We start from the raw sequence: 21,940 nt of genomic DNA, 5'->3' as shown, positions 1-21,940 counted from the left end.
TTTTTTTTGCTTCCCCAATTTTAAAAGGGATGGTTCTCTTGATTTCATCTTTAGATTGGTTGTGTATAGGAAGGCCACTGATTTTTGTGTGTTGATTTTTGTATCCTGCTACTTTGCTTAACTGGTTGATTATTTTGAGTAGTTCTTATGTGGCATTTTTAGGGTTCTCACTATATATTATCATCTGCAAATAGTGATAATTTTACTTCTTTCTCTATTTGACTCCTTGTATGACTTTCTCTTGTCCTATTGCGCTGCCAAGGACTTCCAGTAGTATGTTGAAGAGGAGTGGTGAGTGGGCATTCTTGTCTTGTTTCTGATCTTAATGGAAAGACCTTCAGCTTTTCACCCTGGAGAATAATATTGGCTGTGGGTTTGTCTTATATGGATTTTATCATCTTAAGGTATATTCTTTCTATCCCCAGAATTTCAAGGGCCTTCATCATAAATGGATGTTGGACTTTGTCAAAAGCTTTTTCAGCATCTATTGATGTGGTCATATGGCTTTTATTTTTCTTTTTGTTGATGTGTTGGATGACATTTATGGATTTTTCGCATGTTGAACCATCCGTGTGTCCCTAGGATGAATCCCACTTGATCATGGTGAATTATCTCTTTCATGCATTATTAGATTTTGTTAGCAAGGATGTTTGCATCACTGTTCATTAAGAAGACTGGCCCATAGTTTTCTTTTTATGTGTTGTCTTTGCTTGGTTTGATGTTAGTGTAATGTTGGCTTCATAGAATGCATTTGTATAAGATATGTACTCATCCATTTCTGAATGTTTGATAGAATTTCATTTGTGAAGCCATCTGGTCCTGGGCTTTTGTTTTGGGGGAGTGATTTGATAACTGATAACTGTTTCAGTTTCACTGCACATTATTGGACTGTTTAGGTGTTCTTTGTCTAGCTTTAGATGTTTATGTCGTTTTAGGAATTCATTCATCTCTTCTAGATTGTTGAATTTGTGTATAGGTATCCATAGTAGTCTGATTATTCTTTTGATTTCATGGTAATCTGTTGTGATTTCTCCTCTTTCATTTATGATTCTCTCATCTGTGTTTTCTCTCATTTTTTTCTTTTGTGAGCCTGGCTAGAGGTTTGTCTTTTTTTTTTTTTTTTTTCCATTTATCTTTTGGATTGTTTTTAAATTTCTAATTTAAATTCATTGGAATTTCTAATTCATTTATTTCTTCTTTGATTTTTATTGTTTTCTTTCTGTCTTTAGGGTTTTTGTTCTTTTTCTAGTTCAGTGAAGTGTGATATTAAGTTGTTTCTTTGATTTTTCTTTTTTTTTAAAGATTTTATTTTATTTATACATACAAGAACTGGGGTACAGGCCAGAGGTGCGGATGTGAAAGGATATACCAGAGACAGAGTGGGGAACAGAACAGGCAGATCAACCAAAACACACTGCTGAGGGGAGCAGAGAGCAGGTCAGAAGAGGGCTGCCAGGCCATGTGGGTAACCTTCCTGGCTGGGGATGGAACCCATGCTGCTGTAATTGTGGAGAGCCTCATAGTGCTATGCTTTAACTTGTTGCGCCACCGGGGAGGGCCCCATTCTTTCTTGTTTTTTGACATGGACCTGTATTTACATATTTTCTTATTACTGCATTTTTTGTTCCATCCCATGCATTCTGGAATTTGGTGTCTTCATTGTCATTTATTTAACTTAAAGTATTTTCTAATTTCTTCTTTAATCTCCTCATTAGTCCAGTGGTCTTCCAAAAAAGTAGATTTCTGTCTCCATGAGGTGGCTGGGTGACAGAACTGATTCACTCTCCCATTTCATCTATTCTGTTTTATTTTCATGGTTTATTTCTAGTTTGACACCTTTATGATCAGAAAAGTAGTTGGAGTGCTTTTGATCTTAGTGTATCTGTTGATGTCTGTTTTGTGGCCCAGTATGTGATCAATTCTGGAGAAAGATCCATGTGCGCTTGAGAAAAGTGTGTACTCAGGTTTTTTGGGGGGGGGGGGGCTTGCAGTGTCCTATAGATGTCTGTCAGGCCCAAAGACACTCTAATGTCTTTATTTTTTATCTCGTTGATCCATCCATTGGTGACAGTGGGATGTTGAAGTCTCCTACTATATATGTATTTTCTTTAATGTCTGTTTTCAGAGTTGGATAATAATTGTCTTATATATTTTGGTGCTCCTTCATTTAGTGAATATATGTTGATGAGTGTTAAATCTTCCTGCTGTATTGTCCCACTAATCGTAATGTAGTGGCCACCTCTCTTTTAATTTTTTTTAGTTTGAAGTCTGTTTCATCTGATACAGGTATAGCTGTTCCTGCCTTCTTTTTTGATCCCTTTGCTTTTAACATTGTTTTCCAATATTTTATTTTCAGTCTGTGTTTGTCTTTTGTAGTTGGGTGTGTTTCTTGTAGACAGCAAAATTGGCTTTTTTAAAAAAAATCCAGCCTGCTACTCTGTGTCTTTTTATTGATGAGTTAAGATAATTTATATGTAGGGTTAATATTGATAATGCTGTCATCTGTGTTTTCAATTTTGCTTCTTTTGTGGATTTATTCCTTAATCTGTTCTTTTTATTCATTCAGTTAGCTTTAGCCTCAGGGCTTCTTTTAGTATTGTTTGGAGTGAGGGTTTAGTCATAGTGAATTTCTTGAATTTCTGTTTGAGAAGGTCTTTATATTTTCTTCATAGAGGAAGGAAATCTCTTCAGCATAAAGTATTCTTGGTTGACATTTGTTGTCTTGGAGTTTGTTTACTATATCCCTCCACTCTCTGCTTGCTTGTAGTGTTTCTTCAGAGAAGTATGATGTCAGTCTGATTGATCTTCCTTTGTATGTTATCTGTTTCCTTCACTCTTGTCAGCTTCACTATTTTTCCCTTTTCTAGGATTCTTGAGCTTTACTATTAAGTGTTTTGCTGTGTTTATTTATTTTTTAAAGATTTATTTATTCATACAGAACTGGGGTACAGGCCAGAGATGCAGAGGGTGAGAGGATTCACCAGAGACAGAGCGGGGAGCATGAGAGGATTCACCAGGGACAGAGTGGGGAGCAGAACAGGCAGATCAGACGAAGTACACTGCTGAGTGGAGCAGCGGGCGGGTCAGGAGAGGTCTGCCGCCCCATGTGGTCACCTCTGGGGCAGGCGGGAATCAAACTCATGTGGAAGTGGCTTTAGCTTCTTAGTGCTGTGCTTTAACCTGCTGGGCCACCAGGGAGGGCCATTTTTTTTTTTTAATCATGAAAGTTAGGTGTTTCTCTTGCTGCTTGTATGTCTATTTTCATCTCCCTCATGTTTGGGAAGTTCTCTTCGATTATCTCCTCAAATATTTTCTCGGTTCTTAAGTTTCTCTCCTCTCCTGTTATTCCTATAATTTATTTCCTTTTCTCATGAAGTCACATAATTCTTGCATTGGTTATTCATTTTTTCCCCAATGTACTTCTTTCCTTTTCTGTTTTGGTTCTGTTAATTTCTGTATCTTTGACAGAACTGATTCACTCTCCCATTTCATTTATTCTGTTTTCATTGCTTTTCTCAGAGTTCTTTAGCTTCGCCATTGATCTTTTAATTTCTTGCATTTCTTTTATTTCCCTCTTTAGGGAGTCAATTTTATCCTTTTGATAGTTAATTGTTTTCCTCATTCTTTTCCTTTTCAACTTTTTTCAGTTTTTGCTCATGGCAATTTTAAATTCTCTCACTGACAGGTTGAGGAGATCTTCCATGTCATTGTTGTTGGGTTCTGGTTGTTGACTTTCTTTTTGTGACGTGTCCCTCTGAATACTTGTTTGGTTGTTTGCACTTTGCCATCTCCTTGTGATTTGCCTTTTAATTTGTGCTATGTATTGTGACACTGTAGCACTGGTATTGCCAGGTATCTCTTCTGGGTGCTCCTCTCAATTTTCCAGGAGCTCTGGTGGCCAAATCCAGCACTGTTATGCCAAACCTGAGGTTGTGGCTAAGTTGATGGATGCTGACCCTTGAGATTCACTTGCTCTATAGTTGCTCAGTTTGGGAAGGGGATCATGAGGTCCTTATCTTTGTTTTTGGAGTACTCCTTTTCTCAGTTGCCTTAGGGAACCTTGGGGTCTCTGATTTCCAACAATAGGTAGTGGTTGATTTTGTTCTAGGCACTAGGTGATGTCAGTGACCTATTCTTGTGAGCTTTCAGAACTTTGCTTTTCCCATTGTGTCTCAGAGAAATGGATGGTCTGGGGGTAAAGCCTCAGCACTGGAGTTCATGTTCAGTACAGTGCCTGCCCTGAAGTAGTGTCAGTGTTTAAAGTCCTAAACACCAGTGTTCTTAAGATAGAGTCTTGCCACCACTGTGGGTGCATAGCTCCTCTCCCAAACACTAGGCCACATGCCCAAGATGGCATCTTCCTGCCACTGGCTTTTCAGCTTACCTCTGTGGGGGAATTTACATTTTCTCTACTCACCAGAGGCTTCTTGGGGTCCCTGAACACATCTCTTTGCAGTAATGTTATCTTGTGTGCACTTTGTTGGTACCTGCGTTCCACCTGGGCTGAAGCAGCAGTGGTGGATGGGTCTGCTCTGGGATCCAGAATTCAGTTGGGGGCTGGGCATGGCTGCACAGCTTTCCGCTAGCCTCTGTGTGGGTAGGATTTACCTTTTCTCTACTCTCTTGAGGCTTCTTGGCATCCCTGAGTGTGGCTTTTCTTTGCGGTAATGGTGTCTGGTATGTACTTTGCTGGTACCCACATTTTACCTGGGCTGAGATTGTGTTGATTGGTAGGTCCTGGGTTGGGGCTGGCTTAGCTCACTCTTCCCACTCCTCTGCCTCTATGTGGAGATTTACCTTGTTTTCATTCCCCATAGTCTTTCCTGGAGTCTCTGGATAGGCTCCCTCACTCATGGCTGTGGGTCTTGTGGGCCCACATTCAACTGCTGAGGCAGCAGTGGTGGTGGGTAGACTGCTCTCCATTCTCCAAAACCGAGTCTGCTAAGAGTTTGTTGAGAATGTTTGCATCTGTGTTCATTGGAGAGATTGGTTTTGTGTGTGCACGTGTGGGGTGTGTGTGTGTGTGTGTGTGTGTGTGTGAGATATCTTTTGTCCTTTTGTTAACAGCAATGGTGGCCTCATAAACTTTTGATGCATTATCAAATCTTTAATTTTTAGAAGAGCTTGAGAAATATAGGTATTGTTTTATCATTGAGCATTTGGTAGAACTCATTAGTAAAAACATTTGGCCCTGGAAATTTTTTGACTATTGTTTCAGTTTCCTTGCTTGTCATTGATCTGCTCAAGTTTCCTATTTCTTCTTGATTGTTTTGGAAGGCTAAATCCTTGTAAGAATTTGTCTATTTCTTGCAGATTTTATAATTCATTGGATTATAAAACAAAAAGATATTGTAAGTAGTATCTTATCCTTTGTATTTCATTTCTGATTATATTTATTATGGTTTTTTTCCTAGTTTTTCTAGGAAGTCTAGCTAGAGGTTTGTCTATTTTAGTTTTTCAAAGAACCAGCTTTTAGCTTTGGTTTTTGAACAGTCTTTTTTACTTCTAGTTCATTGATTTCCACTATTAATTTTTCTCATTTACTTTTTTCTATGGCCTTTGTTTGCATTTGTTCTTCTCTAACTAGTTTATCAAGTACAAGTTTGGTTACTTGACCTTTTTCTTTTGTTTCTTGATGTGGGCTGACAGCCCTGTCTCTGGTGTCTTCTACTCCAGACCACAATCCCTAGTATCTCTGAGACTTGCTTTTGCTGTACCCCATGTCTTCATTTTCATTTGTCTCTAGGTACTTAAAAAAATTTTTTTTTAAAGGGACAACATTTATTCCTTTTCCAAATGTTATAGTAAAACCAGGTAGAAGAGAATGGTTTTAGAAACTAGGGGGAAAAAGTAAAAATCTAGAGTTTGGACATTAACAGTTATTTATAGCAATGGAAGGGGGAAACAAGACAAGTTGTTTCACATTATAGACTCCCCCCTCCCCACAAATATTTACCAAGCCCCATACTTACTTATCAAGTCAAAAAAGAGACAACAGTTGATTCACAAGCTGGAGGTTTGCAATCGAGTAAGACATTTATAAAAACCTAGATAAAGGCAGTGTCCTCCCTAGCCCCGGTGCCACTAGGCACAGCACGAGGCTAAAAATGCAACAGGGAAGGCTGGACGCTCAGGGTTGGGAGTATAGGTACTTCACATCTGACTCAGATTTGGGGACTAAATAAAAACCACATGGAAAGGAATTGGGGAAGAAAAGCAGCAATTGCCTTCTGCAAGGGTTGGGAGAGGGGAGGAGGTAGGGCCAGGGCCAGGAACATTTCACATCACTAACTTAACTTGGGAAACTGCAAGGGGCCACCTTCAACTGGCCTTAGCAGAAGACCAGAAGGGTGATGGAGAATCCACAAGAGGGGAAAAAAGGAGAAGGGAATGTGGCTGGGAGAGGGCAGCAGCCTCTTTCTTTCTGGGTACAGGAAGGCAGCCAGGGCACCAGGTCCCGGCAGTGACCTCACAAGGGCAGCACAGTTTTTGCAGCTTTAGAGATCACCCGCCTGCCCCCACCTAGCTACTCATTCTGCTCACTGGCTGGTGTAGGGCCACTCTCAGGCCCTGAGGGAGTGGACAGCTCTGCAGCCTGAGGCCCTGCTTCTTTTTCTGTATCTCCTCCCTTGGAGGCAGCACTAGTCTCGGACCACTTGGCCTGTGGATCCCGGCTGTCAGGCTAGCAACAGCCGTCCTTCCTGGACAGTGACTCTTGGTTGCTGGCACCCATCTACTCCTGCTTCTGCTCTTCCTCTGTGGATGAAGAGGCAGAGGAATCACCCTACCCTCCTTCTGATTTTTTCTTGAAGGACAGGCCACTCAATTTTCTTGAAAGAGAATTTCTTCTTTATAGGGGTTTCCTTGGGAGCGGTGCCCTGCCCACCTCCCCTCCCACCTCAGCACCCTGACTAGGAGGTGCTGATTTGATGGCATCACCAGTGGCCCCAGCTGCCTCCTCTGTTCCATTCACAGGGCCGACTCCCCTTCACCCTGGGGGATAAATCTCCATTGCTTTACATTTGGCCATTCTTCTGTCATTTGGCCTTAGTGAGAGAAGCGTCTGTTGTGTCCTCCACGGTCTTGTTGCTCTGGGGAGCCTTGGACCTCGGGCTGCCCATGGTGGGGCTTTTGCTAGAGGGCACCCAGAGCCACCCTGGGCTTATGGGGAAGGGGGAAGAGTTCAGCTGGGTCAGCCTGGTTGGAGGAGGGGTGGGGCTTGTGCCTGAGCTAAAGGGATGTTGAACAGACTTGTGCCCAACTTGCTAGCTGTACCCACTGCTGCTCCTTGTCAGCATGCCCTAATTTTTTAAAAATTTATTAAAAATTCAGTAGTCGCTCAGTAGTGTGTCATTCACTCTCCATATATTAGAGGTATCCCTGACTTTTTTGGATGGTTGATTTTTACTTTATTTTTTAAAGATTTGTTTTATTTATTTATAAACACAAGAACTGAGGTGTAGCCCAGCAAGCGGAGGGGTGGCAGTAGTAGCTGAGAGGATTCATTAGAAAGAGTGGGGAGCAGAACAGGCAGATCTACTGAAATACATGCTGAGGGGAGCAGTGGGTGGAACAGGAGAGGTCTGCTGTGCCACAGGGGTCAGCTCCTTGGCCAGAGATTGAACACATGCTACCATGGCTGTTGATAACCTGACAGTATTGAGACTATAGACCACTGTGCCACCAGGGAGGGCTTTATTTCCATTATTTTCTTAAGAAATCTTTCTACCATTGTCCAAAGAAGTTGCACCAACTTGAATTCCCAACAACTGTAGATACATCCTTTTTCATCACAACCTTGCCAACACTTGTTGATTTCATTTTTTAAAATGTGGGCCACTCTCGGCCCTCCCTGGTGGCACAGCAGTTTAAAGCACAGCACTGAGAATCTAAAGCCGCTTCCGCATGAGTTCGATTCCCGCCTGCCCCGGAGGTGACCACATGGCGTGGCAGACCTCTCCTGGCCCGCCCGCTGCTCCCCTCAGCAGTGTACTTCGTCGATCTGCCTGTTCTGCTCCCCACTCTGTCTCTGGTGAAGCCTCTCACCACCCTTGAGCCTCTGGCCTGTACCCCAGTTCTGTATGCACAAATAAATAAATCTTTTTAAAAAAAAAAAAGTGGGCCACTCTCACTAGGGGTGAGAGTGATATCTCATGTGAGGTGATATCTCATTGTGGTTTTGATTTTCATTTGCCTGCATTTATAATTGATGAACAATTTTTCATCTCTGTGGGTCATCTGATTGTCATTTTTAGAAACCCATTTTTTGATTGGGCTTTTTTTATTGCTGGATTTTCTAAGAATTTTGCAAATATTTGAGATTAGCCCCTTGTGAGATATGTGCTATGTTATTATTTTTTTCTATCCTGTAGATTACCTTTTTGTTTTTAGGATGGTTTCTATTTCTTTTTTAAATAAGTTTATTTTTGCATAATTTTGTGCTTTTTTCCATCTCAGTTGTAGTCCCGGTGGGCTTCCCATGCCGTCACCATAGTCCATGCACTTCCCTCCCCTCATTGGCTTTGATCCCATCCCCCACTCCACCCCATAAAATGTCTCTGATAGTTGTTCATTATTATTATTATTTTCTTCCCTGGTTCTTTATACTCCTGCTACGAGTGAATTTGATGGTTTCTTTTGAGATGGAAAAGCTTTTTAATTTGATACTGCCCCCTTATTTCCTTCTCCCTTGTTGCCCTTTGCTGTTAGACTTGAATCCCCAACAGCAGTAGATCTCCTGTATTGTGTCCCCTATATTTTCTTTCAAGTAATTTATGGTTTGGGTTTTTATATTCAGGTCTTCAGTTCCTTTTGAATAATTTTTTTGTGTCTAGAGTATGATTTTTTTTTTTTTTTGCATTTGGCTATATACTGTTTCCTAACTTGATAAAGAGGCTGTTTTCTCCGTTGTATGACCATAGCCTCTTTGTTAAAGATTAGTTATCCATCTGTGTGGGTTTCTTTCTGGTCTTTCTATTGTATTCCATTGGTCTGCGTTTTTTTTTTTTTTTATTTAATACTACAGGGTTGGGGTGTGTAATAAATACTGATATTACTGTTGGTGCCATTCATCATTCTACATAAAATTTATAGTTGTTCAAGTTCCTTGAAAAAAGTCACAGGGATTTTGATAGTATTCCATTGAATCTGTAGATTTCTTTAGGTAATATGGCATATTAATGATGCTTATTCTTCCACTCCATGAGCTCAGGATATTTTCTCATTTCTTTGTGTCTTACTTAACAGTTAACAGTTTTTAATAAATAAGTTCTTGACTTACTTTGTAAGCTTACCTCACAGGTATTTCATTTTTTTTGGTGTGATTATAAATGAAATTATATTCCTTATTTCCCTTTCTTCTTATACATTGTTTGCTTATAGAAGCACAACTTATTTTTGTGTATTGAATTTGTATCCTTCCGCTTGCCTATATTTGTTTTTATTAGTTTTTTGTTGTTGTTTTCCAGGTTCTTAATAACCGTATTAACATTTTTTTCTGCAAATAGTGATAACTTCACTTTTTCTATTTAAATTTGAATTCCTTGGTCTTTTTTGTTTTGCCTAATTGCTTTTGACTATGTTGAACAATAATAGGGACAGTGTACCTGATAAAAGCAGAAGTGATTTCAGTTTTCCACTATTAAGTATAATGTTGGCTGTGGGTTTGTCATATATGGCTTTTATAATGTTTTGATAAGTTCCATTCATATTTCATTGGATGCTTTCATCATAATCAATGTTGAATCTTTTGAAATGCTTTTTCAGCATCTTTTGAGATGATCATGTGACTTATGACATTTATGTTTTTGTTGATTTGTTGAATGACACTGATTTGCGTATGGTGAACTAGGCTTTCATACCTGGCATAAAGACTGGGTGGTAGTGGTGGATTCCCCCCCCCCCCCAAACATTTAAGAACTGGAGGCTAAGCCAGAGAGGCAGGGGATGAGAGGATTCACCAGAGACAGAGTGGGCAGGCAATTGTACTGAAATATATTGCTGAGGGGAGCAGTGGGGTAGACAGGAAAAGTCTGCTGTTCCATGTGGGCCAGCTCTTTGGCCTGGATGGAACTCGGGCTGCAGCAGTGATAGTGCTGAGATTTAATCACTAGGCCACCAGGGAGGCCCTGGATAATTTTGAAAATGTTTCTGTATTCAACTTGCTAGGGTTTTGTAGAAAATCTTTATATTTGTCAGAGATAATGTTCTATAATGTTATTTTGATTATCTTTGTTTTTGGAATTAGGGTAATGTTGACGTCACAGGATGGATTGTAGTTTTCCTCCCTCTGATTTTTTTTTTTTCTTATTGAAGAGTAGGATAATTATTTGGTCTTCTTTGAAGGTGTGGTAAAATTCAGTGGAGCGCCATCTGGCCCTATGCTTATGTTCTTACAAGAGGGAGACTTTCAGTTGATTGGTGGTGTGTGTATATATATATAGATATATATGTGTGTGTGTGTGTGTGTGTGTGTGTGTGTATGTTGATGAGTGTGTATCTTCCTAATGTACTGTTCACGTATATATCCGTCCCTGTTTCCTATTTATTAACTGGGAGTTTATTTTATCAAATATAATTATGACTGGCTGCCCTTGTTTGGGACCCACTTGCTTGTTAGGCCTATTTTCCAATCATTCACATTGAATCTGTGTTTATCTCCAGAACACAAAGCGGTGTCTGTCCTGGAGGCAACATAGTTAGGTTTTATTTGCTGATCCAGCCAGCTATTCTGTGCCTCTTTGACTGGTTAGTTCAGTCAATTTACAGTTAGAGTGATTATTGATATAGAAAAATTTGCTATTGCTGTTTTTCCTGTAGAGTCTATTCTATTTATTTTCTAATTTTTAAATGTTTTTTCTTTGATTTAGAAAGAAGTGTTCCTTTCAACATTTCTAAGGAAGTTCTAGTGTTTATAAACTCCTTCAGCTTCTGCTTTTCTTGTAAGGTCTTTATTTCTTCAAATCTGGAGGAGAGTCTTTCAGAAAATAGTGTTATTGACTGGAGGTTCTTTTAGTATTTTGGACATCATTCCATTTGCTCTTTGCAGTAGGGTTTCCTTAGATAAGTTAGGTGTAAGCCTAATGGGGATACCTTTATAAGTTATCTGCTTTGTCCTTCTCACCACCTTTAACATACTTTGTCTTGAGCTCTTACATACAAGTATGTATCTTGATGTAGGTCTTGTTACATTTAGGTAACTAGGTGTCCTTTTAGGTTCATGGACTTGCACAATTAATTCCTTCCTTAGGTGAAGGAAGTTTGCTTTTATTATTTCCTTGAATAGGCTTCTAGTTTCCCCTTTTCCCTTCTGGAGTCCCCATTAATCTGATGTTGGTTTCATTTTGGTGTCAGTTTTTTAACTGCCTCTGAACAATTTTTTGGTATTAATTTTTTTTTCTACTTTTCTACCTTGGTACTTATGCATTACTGTCTTTGAGGTCACTGACTTGGTCCTCCCTTTGATCTGTCCTACTACTTCTGCAGCTTTCTCTACAGTTCTTGATCTCATTTCTTCTGTTCTTTGTACCCTGAACTTACTTTCTTATTTAAAGATAAATTTGTTTTCTGCTCTTGATTTTTATCTCTGAACTCATTTTCCTTAATTTTGTTGGCTCGCTTTGTTCAGTTTTTCTGAGTTCTCTTGTATTTTGTTGATCTGCCTGAGCTTTCTTCTATCTCTTTGAGTTTCTTTACTTTAGTAGCTCTGAATTTTGTTTTGTCTTTTTGTGTTTGGATTCTGGAGAGTAGTTCTCACTTTGTGATGATGTGTTCTCTTGAGGTATTACCATGTATTATATTTTTGTTGACCCATTTTTCTACTTGAGGACCACCTCTTTATTGTTTAAATAATCTGTAGTAGCAACTTAAGGGGTTAAAATATTTCCTTTGCCACAGGTGGTGCCATTGATTTGATTTTCTTTATTTTGGCTTTTGCTGATTTGTGTATGTGGTGGGATCTGTCTTGTAGTTGCTGAATCAGTAGGGCTTGGAAGGGTCCAGACTTTAGCGTGGATGAGATCGCTCCCTCTGCTGGTGGCTAGACTGCTTTCGCTGGCTGCTGAGAGCAGTCTGGCTCTTGTGCCTGATAGCTGATGAGTCCAAATGGCCAGGTTTTTATGGTGGGCAGCTGATAGCTAGACTCTCACTGCTGGCAACCAGCCTCCCACAGCTGGTAGTTGCAGTCTGGGAGCAGTTGGACTTTGGTAGCAACTGGCGACCACACTGGGCTCCCCTCCAATGGAGATTGCTGTTTCCATTGTATACTGCAGCCCTGTTTTACCTTCAGGAGCTATAGGCTTTGTTTTTCTGCAGTGTACCTGAGAGTAAAAGGGATTGGCAAACAGATTTTAATTCTACAGTCATCTTGCTCTCAATTCCATTCTATACCTTTTGGCTGAATTCAGCCTGTTCACATTTAAGGTGGTTTTAGAGGCATAAGTGCTCATTGCCACTTTATTTTGGCTTGTCTTTATTATATTTTGAGGTCCCCTTTTATGTTTTGTTTAGGTCCCATTTCTGTTGTCATGTGTTTCTTCTGCTTTTCTTTGAGGGTTCTGCTGAGGTTACAATATGATAAATTATTTGTGAGACAAGTTGGATGGTCTGGTCTCTTGACTAGTTTTGTTGGGCCACATTCTTCCCCTTCCTCCTCCATCTTGGGTGATTTAGGTGCCTGTTGCCTAGGTAGTCATTGCTCTGTTGCTTTTAATAACCTCTTTAAAGATGCTCATGTGTGACCTGGTGTCGATAAATTCTTTTAGTTTTTGCTTTTTAGTGAAGTTGGTTACTTTTCCTTCAGTCTTGAATGTTTATCTTGCAGGGTAGTCTTTTTTCCTTTAAATATACTAAATAGGGTGCCTCCCTGGTGGGACAAAGGGTTAAGCCTCAGCACTTTGAAGTAAACTGTAGCCATTGCAGAAGTTTGATCCTCCTACCCCACGCCAGATCTGTTCTTGCTGCTGTTCCTCTTAGCAGTATATTCCAGTAGATCTGCCTCCTGTTACCCCCTCCATCTCTGCCCTACACCCCAACTCTTGTATGCATGAATATTTAAAAAATATTCCAAATATCCTGCCAATTCCTTTGTTTGTAATATCTTGATTTTAAAAGTTTGTTGACAGTCTTGTTATCTTTTTTCTCTTGGTTTTTTCGTATTGTTGATACTTTTGGTTTTCAGAAACTTGAACATGTGTCTGCTTGGAACTCTCCAGGCCTCTTAGATCATTATATCTGGTTTGTTCCCCAGATTGAGATGATTTTCAGCAATAGTTTTTTTAAACAAAATTTCTATAATTTGTTCTCTCCTTCTGGAAGCCTCATGATGCAAATTTTACTTTCTTTTGGTTATCTTATAGAACACTTGTATTACATACATTAAAATTTTTTTCTCTCTGTTCTATTTTTGTACTCTAGCTTTGTGCTTTCTCCTTATTTCACTACATTGCTTGAGTTTGTTGTTGAGACCCTCAATTGTTTAATTCACTTATATAGTATTTAAGCACCATTACTTTTTTAAATATATGTATTTTTACCTTATTCTTTATTATGATGTGCATTTTTTCACCTCTGTTGTAATCCCCATGGGCTTTCCACCACCATTTTATCACCATAGTCAAGTGCACTCTTCATACGCCAGTTCTGATCCCATTCCCCTTTTTACCACCATGTCTCTGGCTTATAATTGTTCATTGTTTTTATTTTTACTCTTACATTTGTTCCTCCACCCTCCATCTTTATGCTCCTGCTGTGAGTGAAACCATCTGGTATTTTTTTTCTTTCTGGTGTATTTCACTGAGCACGATCCCTTCCAGCCCCATCCATGTTGCTGCAAAAGGCATGAGTTTATCTTTTTTTGATTGCTGAGTAATATTCCATATTGTGTATATGTACCACATCTTTTTAATCCAGTCATCTATTTTTGGGCATGTGGGTTGATTCCATGTCTTTCCAAATGTAAATAAAGCAGCAATAAATATGGGGGAAACACTACTAATTGTAGATTGTCATAGTTTCTCGATCTTTGTTGTTTTTATCCTCTGGGTTTTTGATGTCCTTCCCCACCTCCAGTTTCATAAGGTTTATTGTTACTGTTATCTTGAATTCTTCTGTCATATTTTTTAGCTTGACGGGATGAGACTCCTCTTAGAATATTTTTGCTCTAGCACTTAATATGTTCACTTTTAGTTTTCATGGGTTATCATGTAGTCTTTCAAACTGTTGTCTTTACAGCTACTGAAATAACTGGAGAACTGGTACTGCTGAGGGGCAGAAGGGCTCCAAAGGATCACCTCCAGTGAATGTCAGGGGTTCAATGTTCCTAATTTGCTGTGGGCACCAGAGTTGTATAATGAGGGTCCACAATGATCCTTCTTCTAGACCAACTCCTTAAGTGTTTCTTCTTGTCAGCTTTCACATCTAGATTATTTTTGAGCACAAGGCAAAGACTGTAGTTGACATGGGGTCACAGGCCAAGGGGGCATTAGGATACTTGCTTTTGTTATTGATAGATATGTATTCTGGTTAATGCAAATGGTCATTTGTTTTGGTTTTAGCCCTGAGATTGGGGTGGAGGTTGGGCTTATTTGAGTAGCTATGAGAAGATATAGGTGATAATCGACCTTTCTGTCTCTGCTGATTTGGGCTTTTAACTCTTTTATAGGGAGAGTCTTACTCGGTCAGTAATCTTTACTTTGTAACCTTGCCCCTGTGCTCCCTGTCCTGAGTGCCAGTTCTGCATGTCCCCTTATCCAGTACAATACTGAGTTTCAAGATTTCCCTATGTTGCTATGTGCCCGAGTCAGCAACTGTTGGATGTCAAAGCAAGTTCTACTTTGCAATTATAGTCATCTGGAAGAGAAGAATACGTAGATTTGTGACAAACACCATACATATGAAATTCCATTTTGAACTGGAAATAAAAATTTTCAAGATAGTTCTGTTGGATGTTGCCCACTTTACTGCTGTTAATGCCATGGTGAATCTACCTATTTTCAACGCTTGATAGCTGGTCACTGTGAGGCTGCCATCTTGCCTTTTACACTTTTTAAAAATTTATTTATTTGTGCATACAGAACTGGGGTACAGGCCAGAGGCTCAGGGGTGGCGAGAGGCTTCACCAGAGACAGAGTGGGGAGCAGAACAGGCAGATCGAGGAAGTACACTGCTGAGGGGAGCAGTGGGCAGGTCAGGAGAGGTCTGCCATGTCATGTGGTCACCTCTGGGGCAGGTGGGAATCGAACTCATGCGGAAAGTGGCTTTACCTTCTCAGTGCTGTGCTTTAACCCACTGAGCCATTTAAAAGTGATGGTTTATTCATACTTCATTACTAACCCTGTTTGAAATTACTTTGTAAATTTCTAATTTGTGACTTACACTCATCCAACCAACATAAGAAAATAAATTACTGGATGTATACTTGCTCAGTCTTTGCTTCATCCTCTAGTAGTCATAGGTTGGAACGTGCATTACTGCCTTTTTTTTTTATTAAAGATTTATTTATTCATACAGAACTGGGGTACAGGCCAGAGATGCGGAGGGTGAGAGGACTCACCAGGGACAAAGTGGGGTGCAGAACAGGCAGATCGAAGAAGTACACTGCTGAGGGGAGCAGCGGCAATTCAGGAGAGGTCTGCTGTGCCTTGTGGATCTCCTCGGGGCAGGCGGGATCAGATTCCTGCAGAAGTGACTTAAGCTTCTTAGTGCTGTGCTTTAACCTGCTGTGCCACCAGGGAGGGCCCATTTCTGCTCTTTAGTTGGTCAATTTCTCATTTGAGAATAAATTAGTTGACAAGAAGAAAACATTATACTTTTTGATGAAGCTACTGCTAAAGTGTATTAATTCTAGGAATCTCTGAACCCAGTGTCTTGCATTCAGTATATATTGAGTACCTACTATGTGTCAGGGTGATTTAGATCTTTGATTTACTTTAATGGATAAAATTAATATAAGTGTATGGGGATTATATTCTAGCAGAGGTAGGCAGAAAATAATACATAATATACAAGTAAACCTAAAGTATATCTGAAAGTTAAACATTCTGTATAGGAACAGCAGAGTTGAAATGTATTGGGGGAATATGAGGAGATTGGTGATTTTACATAGGAATCTGGTTAGACCTCATTAAGATGGTAACATGTAAGCAGAACTTGAAGATGAAAGAATCACTTGGATACAGGGGTAAGAGCATTCTGAGAAAGAGGAGACTGTATAGTGAGGAAAGGACACAGGTACACTGGAGTGAAGCTAATCAAGGGATGAGAAATGATTGTCAAGGGCATCACGATGATGACTTAGGTTTGTACTGTAAGGTTACAGGACAGGAATTTAAACAGGATTTTATCTCAAACTTTATCTCGAAATAATTGTCTTTCTCTGAAAATTGTCCTTACCATTTTAAATGTATATGACACAGGCTTCTAGGCCAGTTGGCTCTGCATAAGTTTGTAGGTAATATTATTCCTAGGGTAGTAAACTATGTGCTTTACTTTATTGGTGTAGGGTCCTTCTCCCACTCCTGAGGATATCTCCATGAAGGAAGAGAACCTCTGTCAAGCTTTCAGTGATGCCTTGCTCTGCAAGATTGAGGATATTGATAACGAAGACTGGGAGAACCCTCAGCTCTGCAGTGACTATGTTAAGGATATCTACCAGTATCTAAGGCAGCTTGAGGTAAGTGGACCTTTGTGTGTGTTAAAGGTTTATTTATTTATTTTTACAGAACTAGGATACAGGCGAGAGGTGTGGAGGGTGAGAGGATTCACCAGAGACAGAGTGGGGAGCAGAACAGGCAGATCTACTGAAATACTCTGCTGAGGGGGAACAGTGGGTAGGTCAGGAGAGGTTTGCCAAACCATGTGGGTCAGCTCCCGGAGGGGAAGATTGAACTCGTGCTGCAGTGGCTTGGGGGAGCTTCATAACAGTGCTTAATCTCTTGTGCCACCAGGGAGAGCCCCAGGACCTTTGTGTTTTGTTTGAACTAACAGGGAGGAATTTACCGTGCAGCTGCGAAGGAAATGAAAGTCAGCTTTTTAAACTTTTAATTCCACCAACAGGTTCTGCAATCCATACACCCACATTTCTTAGATGGAAGAGATATTAATGGACGTATGCGTGCCATCCTTGTGGACTGGCTGGTACAAGTCCACTCCAAGTTTAGGCTGTTGCAAGAAACATTGTACATGTGTATTGCCATTATGGATCGATTTTTACAGGTAAGTATGACTTTAGAAACTTTGTGCCAGTGGCCCATTGAATACTAAGTTTATGCTTCTTGGATAGAAAAAAGTGTGCTGCTTATGAAGAAAAGACCAAAACCAGTTTGAGAAACCAAGGAGGAGCCTTACAATATTAAAAATGGGAAATAATCCAAGAGTGTCGAACCTTGGTGATGCTGGGCATGCTCAGGGGAAATACTGCTTTGCATGATAGTTCCCAAAGGGACTGTGCCAGCAGCTGGGCTGGTTGAAAGTCAGCATGAAGCCTGTGGTGCCTCCCTGTGCACACAGCTTCCAAAGTCTGGTACTTTCTGGTAATGTTTTCCACTTGAAAAATGAGTTTGACTAGAGAATCTTAAGTTGCCAGCCTGCCATGGCACTGAATCCTGTAGAAAGGGAGGAGGCACACATTTTTAGGAATAAGGGGAAGGCTATGTGCAGCCAGTTTACTAAGTGTGCTGAGAATGTGAGGCATAAGCTAAAGAGGAACGTAAGAAAATAAGCTCAGAGGTCGAAGTGACCATCAAAATACTTATCAGCTGGTAATGCTGAGAGACACTGACCAATTAGAGAAGCCACCAGACATAAACCACTAGTATAATCTAGAAAGTTGCTCTGTAGATAAGGATTTATTTATGTCAATATTTATGATACAGGTTTAGGGCAAGTACAAATTCTGTCCTAGCAATACAGCAATAATAAAGTCCCAGTATTTTTCTTTTTCTAAAAAAGGAAATTAAGGGAAACGTTTTTAAAATTGAGGTAACATTGGTTTACAAACAGTGTGATGTAGATATAGGCTCACAGTGTAAAGTGTGACCCTCCCACACCACACATACAGCCCCGGCACGCACAGTCCTCCACAGTGCCCCTCCCTGCTCTGCGCCCCCTTTCTGGTAGCTTCAGTTCAAGTTAAGATTCCTATTATTTGTTATTGGTTTGGTTTGACTGACCTTTTCTTTCTCTGTCGCTCTCCTTCTGCTTAACATACTCCCATTTGGTCCCATTCATGTTGAGAGTGTTTTTGTTTAATATTCCAATGTGTATCACATTTTCCTAATCTGTCTTTGGCTACTTATGTTATTTTAAAAGAACCATATTCTTCCAACTGAATGAGTAAACTTTTAGTGAGAACTAAGGATATGTTTAAGACATCTCCCTAACCCTTAGGCAGCCATTAAATTTCTGCTTTTTAGCTTGGTCTCAACTTGATTCAGAGCTTGTTGAGTGCCAGGTTGGGGATGTCCCAGGCACTGAAATCAGGGTGAGGGAGGCAGAGCCGTGAGTAGGAGCTCAGTTGTCAAACTTGTTTCTTCCCCACACATCAACTGAGTGATCTTGGGCTGGTGTCTCAATCTCATCCTAGGCCATCTGTTTGTAAAGGGGGATAAGAAAATGTACTTCCTGTGGTTTTCTGTATGTGTGAGGAGGTTATGTGTTAGGAATCTCAGCATACATAGTGAGCACTGCTAACAGCTGCTGGCATCTACTATTAACATTCAGTTCTCTGTCTGCTACTACCCAGGTCTGGGTGGGTTCCCCTTACCTTCTTCCATCCATAGTCCTGGTCCTCTTGTTAGATGTGACTTTTGACACCTTCTTTTAGGTTCAGCCAGTATCTAGAAAGAAGCTTCAACTGGTTGGGATTACGGCTCTGCTCTTGGCTTCCAAATATGAGGAGATGTTTTCTCCTAATATTGAAGACTTTGTTTACATCACAGACAATGCTTATACCAGTTCCCAAATCCGAGAAATGGAAACTCTAATTTTGAAAGAACTGAAATTTGAATTGGGTCGCCCTTTGCCTCTACATTTCTTAAGGCGTGCATCCAAAGCTGGGGAGGTGAGTGCCTTCAGTTCTGTTGGAGGTTATTTTCCTGTTTGAGATCTCATCTCAGAAATAATGATGTAGTTAAAGGACAGCTTTTGAATTTTAGGGAAAATTCTTTTAGATAATCCTAATGCTTATCATTTCTCAAAAGGCCTATCTTGGATTTGTAACATATTGTGGGGCAGTTCTTGGGAAAGATAAGTGATTTAAGAGGTCTTGAGTTCTTTGGTCATTACCAGAATTTTGCAAGAATAACAACAGCTGTGCTGGTTACTGTCCCTTGCTCTCATAGGTTGACATTGAACAGCACACTTTAGCCAAATATTTGATGGAGCTGACTCTCATTGACTACGACATGGTGCATTTCCACCCTTCCAAGGTGGCAGCGGCTGCTTCCTGCCTGTCCCAAAAGGTTCTAGGGCAAGGAAAGTGGGTAAGTCATAGACTTAAGAAGAAATTAATTTGGTTATATTCTAGGCTATCTTGAAAGAGAAGGTCTTAACATTTTCACATTACATATGAATCACTTGTTGAACAATTTAGATGGAAACTAATTTATACCATGTGGCACAAAACTATATAAAGTTGTAAAAATAAGGAAGACTACTTATTAAGATTTCTAGGATTTCTTGTTATCAAGCAAGTTATCAAGTACATTTGGCAAAGCAAGACAAAAACTTGACTGATTTAGCCAGTAAAGATAAAAATGACTGTTTTATTCATTCAAGTAGCCGAAGATACTCTGGGTCCTGTTTCACATACCAAAACAAAAGTTGTCAGATAACCTTTTGTGAACAACTGGAAAATTCTAGGCTGCCACTAAAGAGTTTTGTAATCTATAGCTATACCACAATAGAGCAAATCAAAGCCTCACCAGAACCCAGGAATTGCTAAGAACGGTCTCAAAACAGCCTCTGGGCAGAGAGAGAGCTTAGTGGGAGATAGCTCGCCCACCCAGACAAACCCCTCCTCTTTCAGGGGGCCACTGAGTATTTCCCAAGACATAAGTTGTGGTTCAAGCCTCTGTCTCTGGACACAGGCAGGATGACCAGGACAGACCTGTTCCCCTATACACTGTGTACCGTTGTTAGCTTTTTGTGTATAAAGGAAGGAAAATAAGAGTATGTATGGATTTGCTAATTTAGTCTTTTCTTCCTAACACTAATGTAAATAGATGCCTTTAGTGTTGGGTGTGAAGAGCGGAAGGTTGAGGATATGACTGTAACTTTTTATTAACTAGTCTATAATGTAATTTAAAAAAAATTTTAAATAGAAATGTTTAATGCAAACCTAAATGGAGCAGACAGCAATTTGATATATTGAGGCACTGTAACAGAACCCCCCCAACAAATGAGTTAGACAAAACAGGACAAAAAGATAACATCATTAGGTTTGTTAATAACTTGGTAATAGTAATAGTTTCAGAATACTAGTAGTGTAGATACTGTAGGGTAAGGTAATTAAGTACATTGTTATTTAGGATTAAGTATCATATTAAGAGAAAATTGAAAACAAGGGAGAACCCTTATAATATTCATCTGTTTTGGAAATACCAGTTGAAACAACAGGGCCCAGAAACAATGGTAACTCAGTAGCAGTGAACATCCCTAGTGCCAGATCTTGAATACTAAATGCTATTGGCCATGAGGACTAGGGCTTTTTAGAAAATTGCTGATTTAGGGTCAGGTAGGTGGAAGTGCAAGTTGAGCCTCGAACAAAGCTAAACCAGAGAGCAGGCCAATTCTCAGGAGTGATGGCGTCACATTAAAGAGACATAGGAACTGGCTTGAAAGGGTTCTGACTCAGTAAATCTGACCATTAAAAGGAAGTGACAGTAATAATACTGCTTCAAAAAACCTTGGGTTCATAATAAGGAAGAGAAGACGATTTTTTCTTAAATCAGCTGAATTTCGGCTAGTGAAAGTGGAAAGAATGTTAGGGTTTGAAATTACCATTTTTTAACCCTCACTGTAGTAAAGCAAGGATCAGCATACTTATAGGTAAAATAATTTTTGGGGAACAAAAGCATCTTAATCCACCCCACAGACACTTGGTAATTCTGAAGGGAAACTGTACCTTTGGTAAGGAGAGCAGGTGTTTCTACTTGAACCTGTAGACCAAGCCTGGCATCACCTACCTCCTGGTACAGCAGGAAGCACATACGCCACTGCCTCTATACACATGGGACAGAAGTTGACAGTTAATGTAGCCTTTCAATTTTCCTGTAGACTTGAGTTTAAGTAAGAGAGTATGGTACATGGTCCTTTTTACAGAGGCTCATTTTCACCAGATTCGCGTACGCTTGCACTGCTTCCTTGGGCTCTCAACCTGGTCTCCCTGTTTTAGGGGAACTGACTGCATGATACCATCACAGCTACATTATTTCAGGAGGTACTCATGTTTAGTTTTTTACGATTAGGATTTATTTTCCTAATTAAGACATGCATAGGAAAGGGATGTACTTTAGCTATAGAATTTTATCAAAGAACTGAAATGAAATAAGGTTACATCTTAATATATTCTGAGTTTTATCAATTGTGGTTTTTGCTTGATCTTTCTTTGGGTATAGAAGCTTCTGAGTGTGGTTACCAGTGCTTCACTGCATAAGATCCCCAGGATTGACTCCTGGGCAATCCTCATTCTTCAGGACTGGGTGGTTTGCCTATGGCTCAATTTATTTCTCAATTCTGAACCTCATTCCCTGACTGAAAATACTCTTTGAACTCCATCTCTACTGCTAGAGGGCTGTGTTAGATATGCAAATCAGAGGTCTCTGTCCTTGCTATAAAGGGGTACTTGATTGGGTTTCCCTTTTCCTCCATCCCACTTTTCATCATCTTCAGTATGGTGATAGAGGTAAGTAAAAAGATTTGTAATCCAAAGTACCCCCACTTA

At 40.0% G+C, this 21,940-nt stretch overlaps 1 protein-coding gene and 1 pseudogene across 1 annotated transcript in view; one reads left to right on the top strand and one right to left on the bottom strand.

The window, feature by feature from the left end:
* Positions 1-21,940, top strand: part of CCNB2 (cyclin B2) — a 36,696-nt gene that overhangs the window by 13,293 nt on the left and 1,463 nt on the right. Inside the window, exons 4-7 of the mRNA XM_004687733.2 lie at positions 16,499-16,669; positions 17,053-17,211; positions 18,821-19,057; positions 19,338-19,478. Of these exons, the coding sequence (XP_004687790.1) occupies positions 16,499-16,669; positions 17,053-17,211; positions 18,821-19,057; positions 19,338-19,478 (708 nt within the window). The remainder of the gene's footprint in view (positions 1-16,498; positions 16,670-17,052; positions 17,212-18,820; positions 19,058-19,337; positions 19,479-21,940) is intronic.
* On the bottom strand, positions 6,527-7,121 carry LOC101628484 (annotated as a pseudogene).

Source organism: Condylura cristata, unplaced genomic scaffold (assembly GCF_000260355.1).
Source record: "Condylura cristata isolate star-nosed mole 26May11 unplaced genomic scaffold, ConCri1.0 scaffold00023, whole genome shotgun sequence".
NCBI lineage: Eukaryota > Metazoa > Chordata > Mammalia > Eulipotyphla > Talpidae > Condylura > Condylura cristata.
Note: the sequence above shows the minus strand (reverse complement) of the source record. Positions and strands in the feature narration are given on the sequence as shown.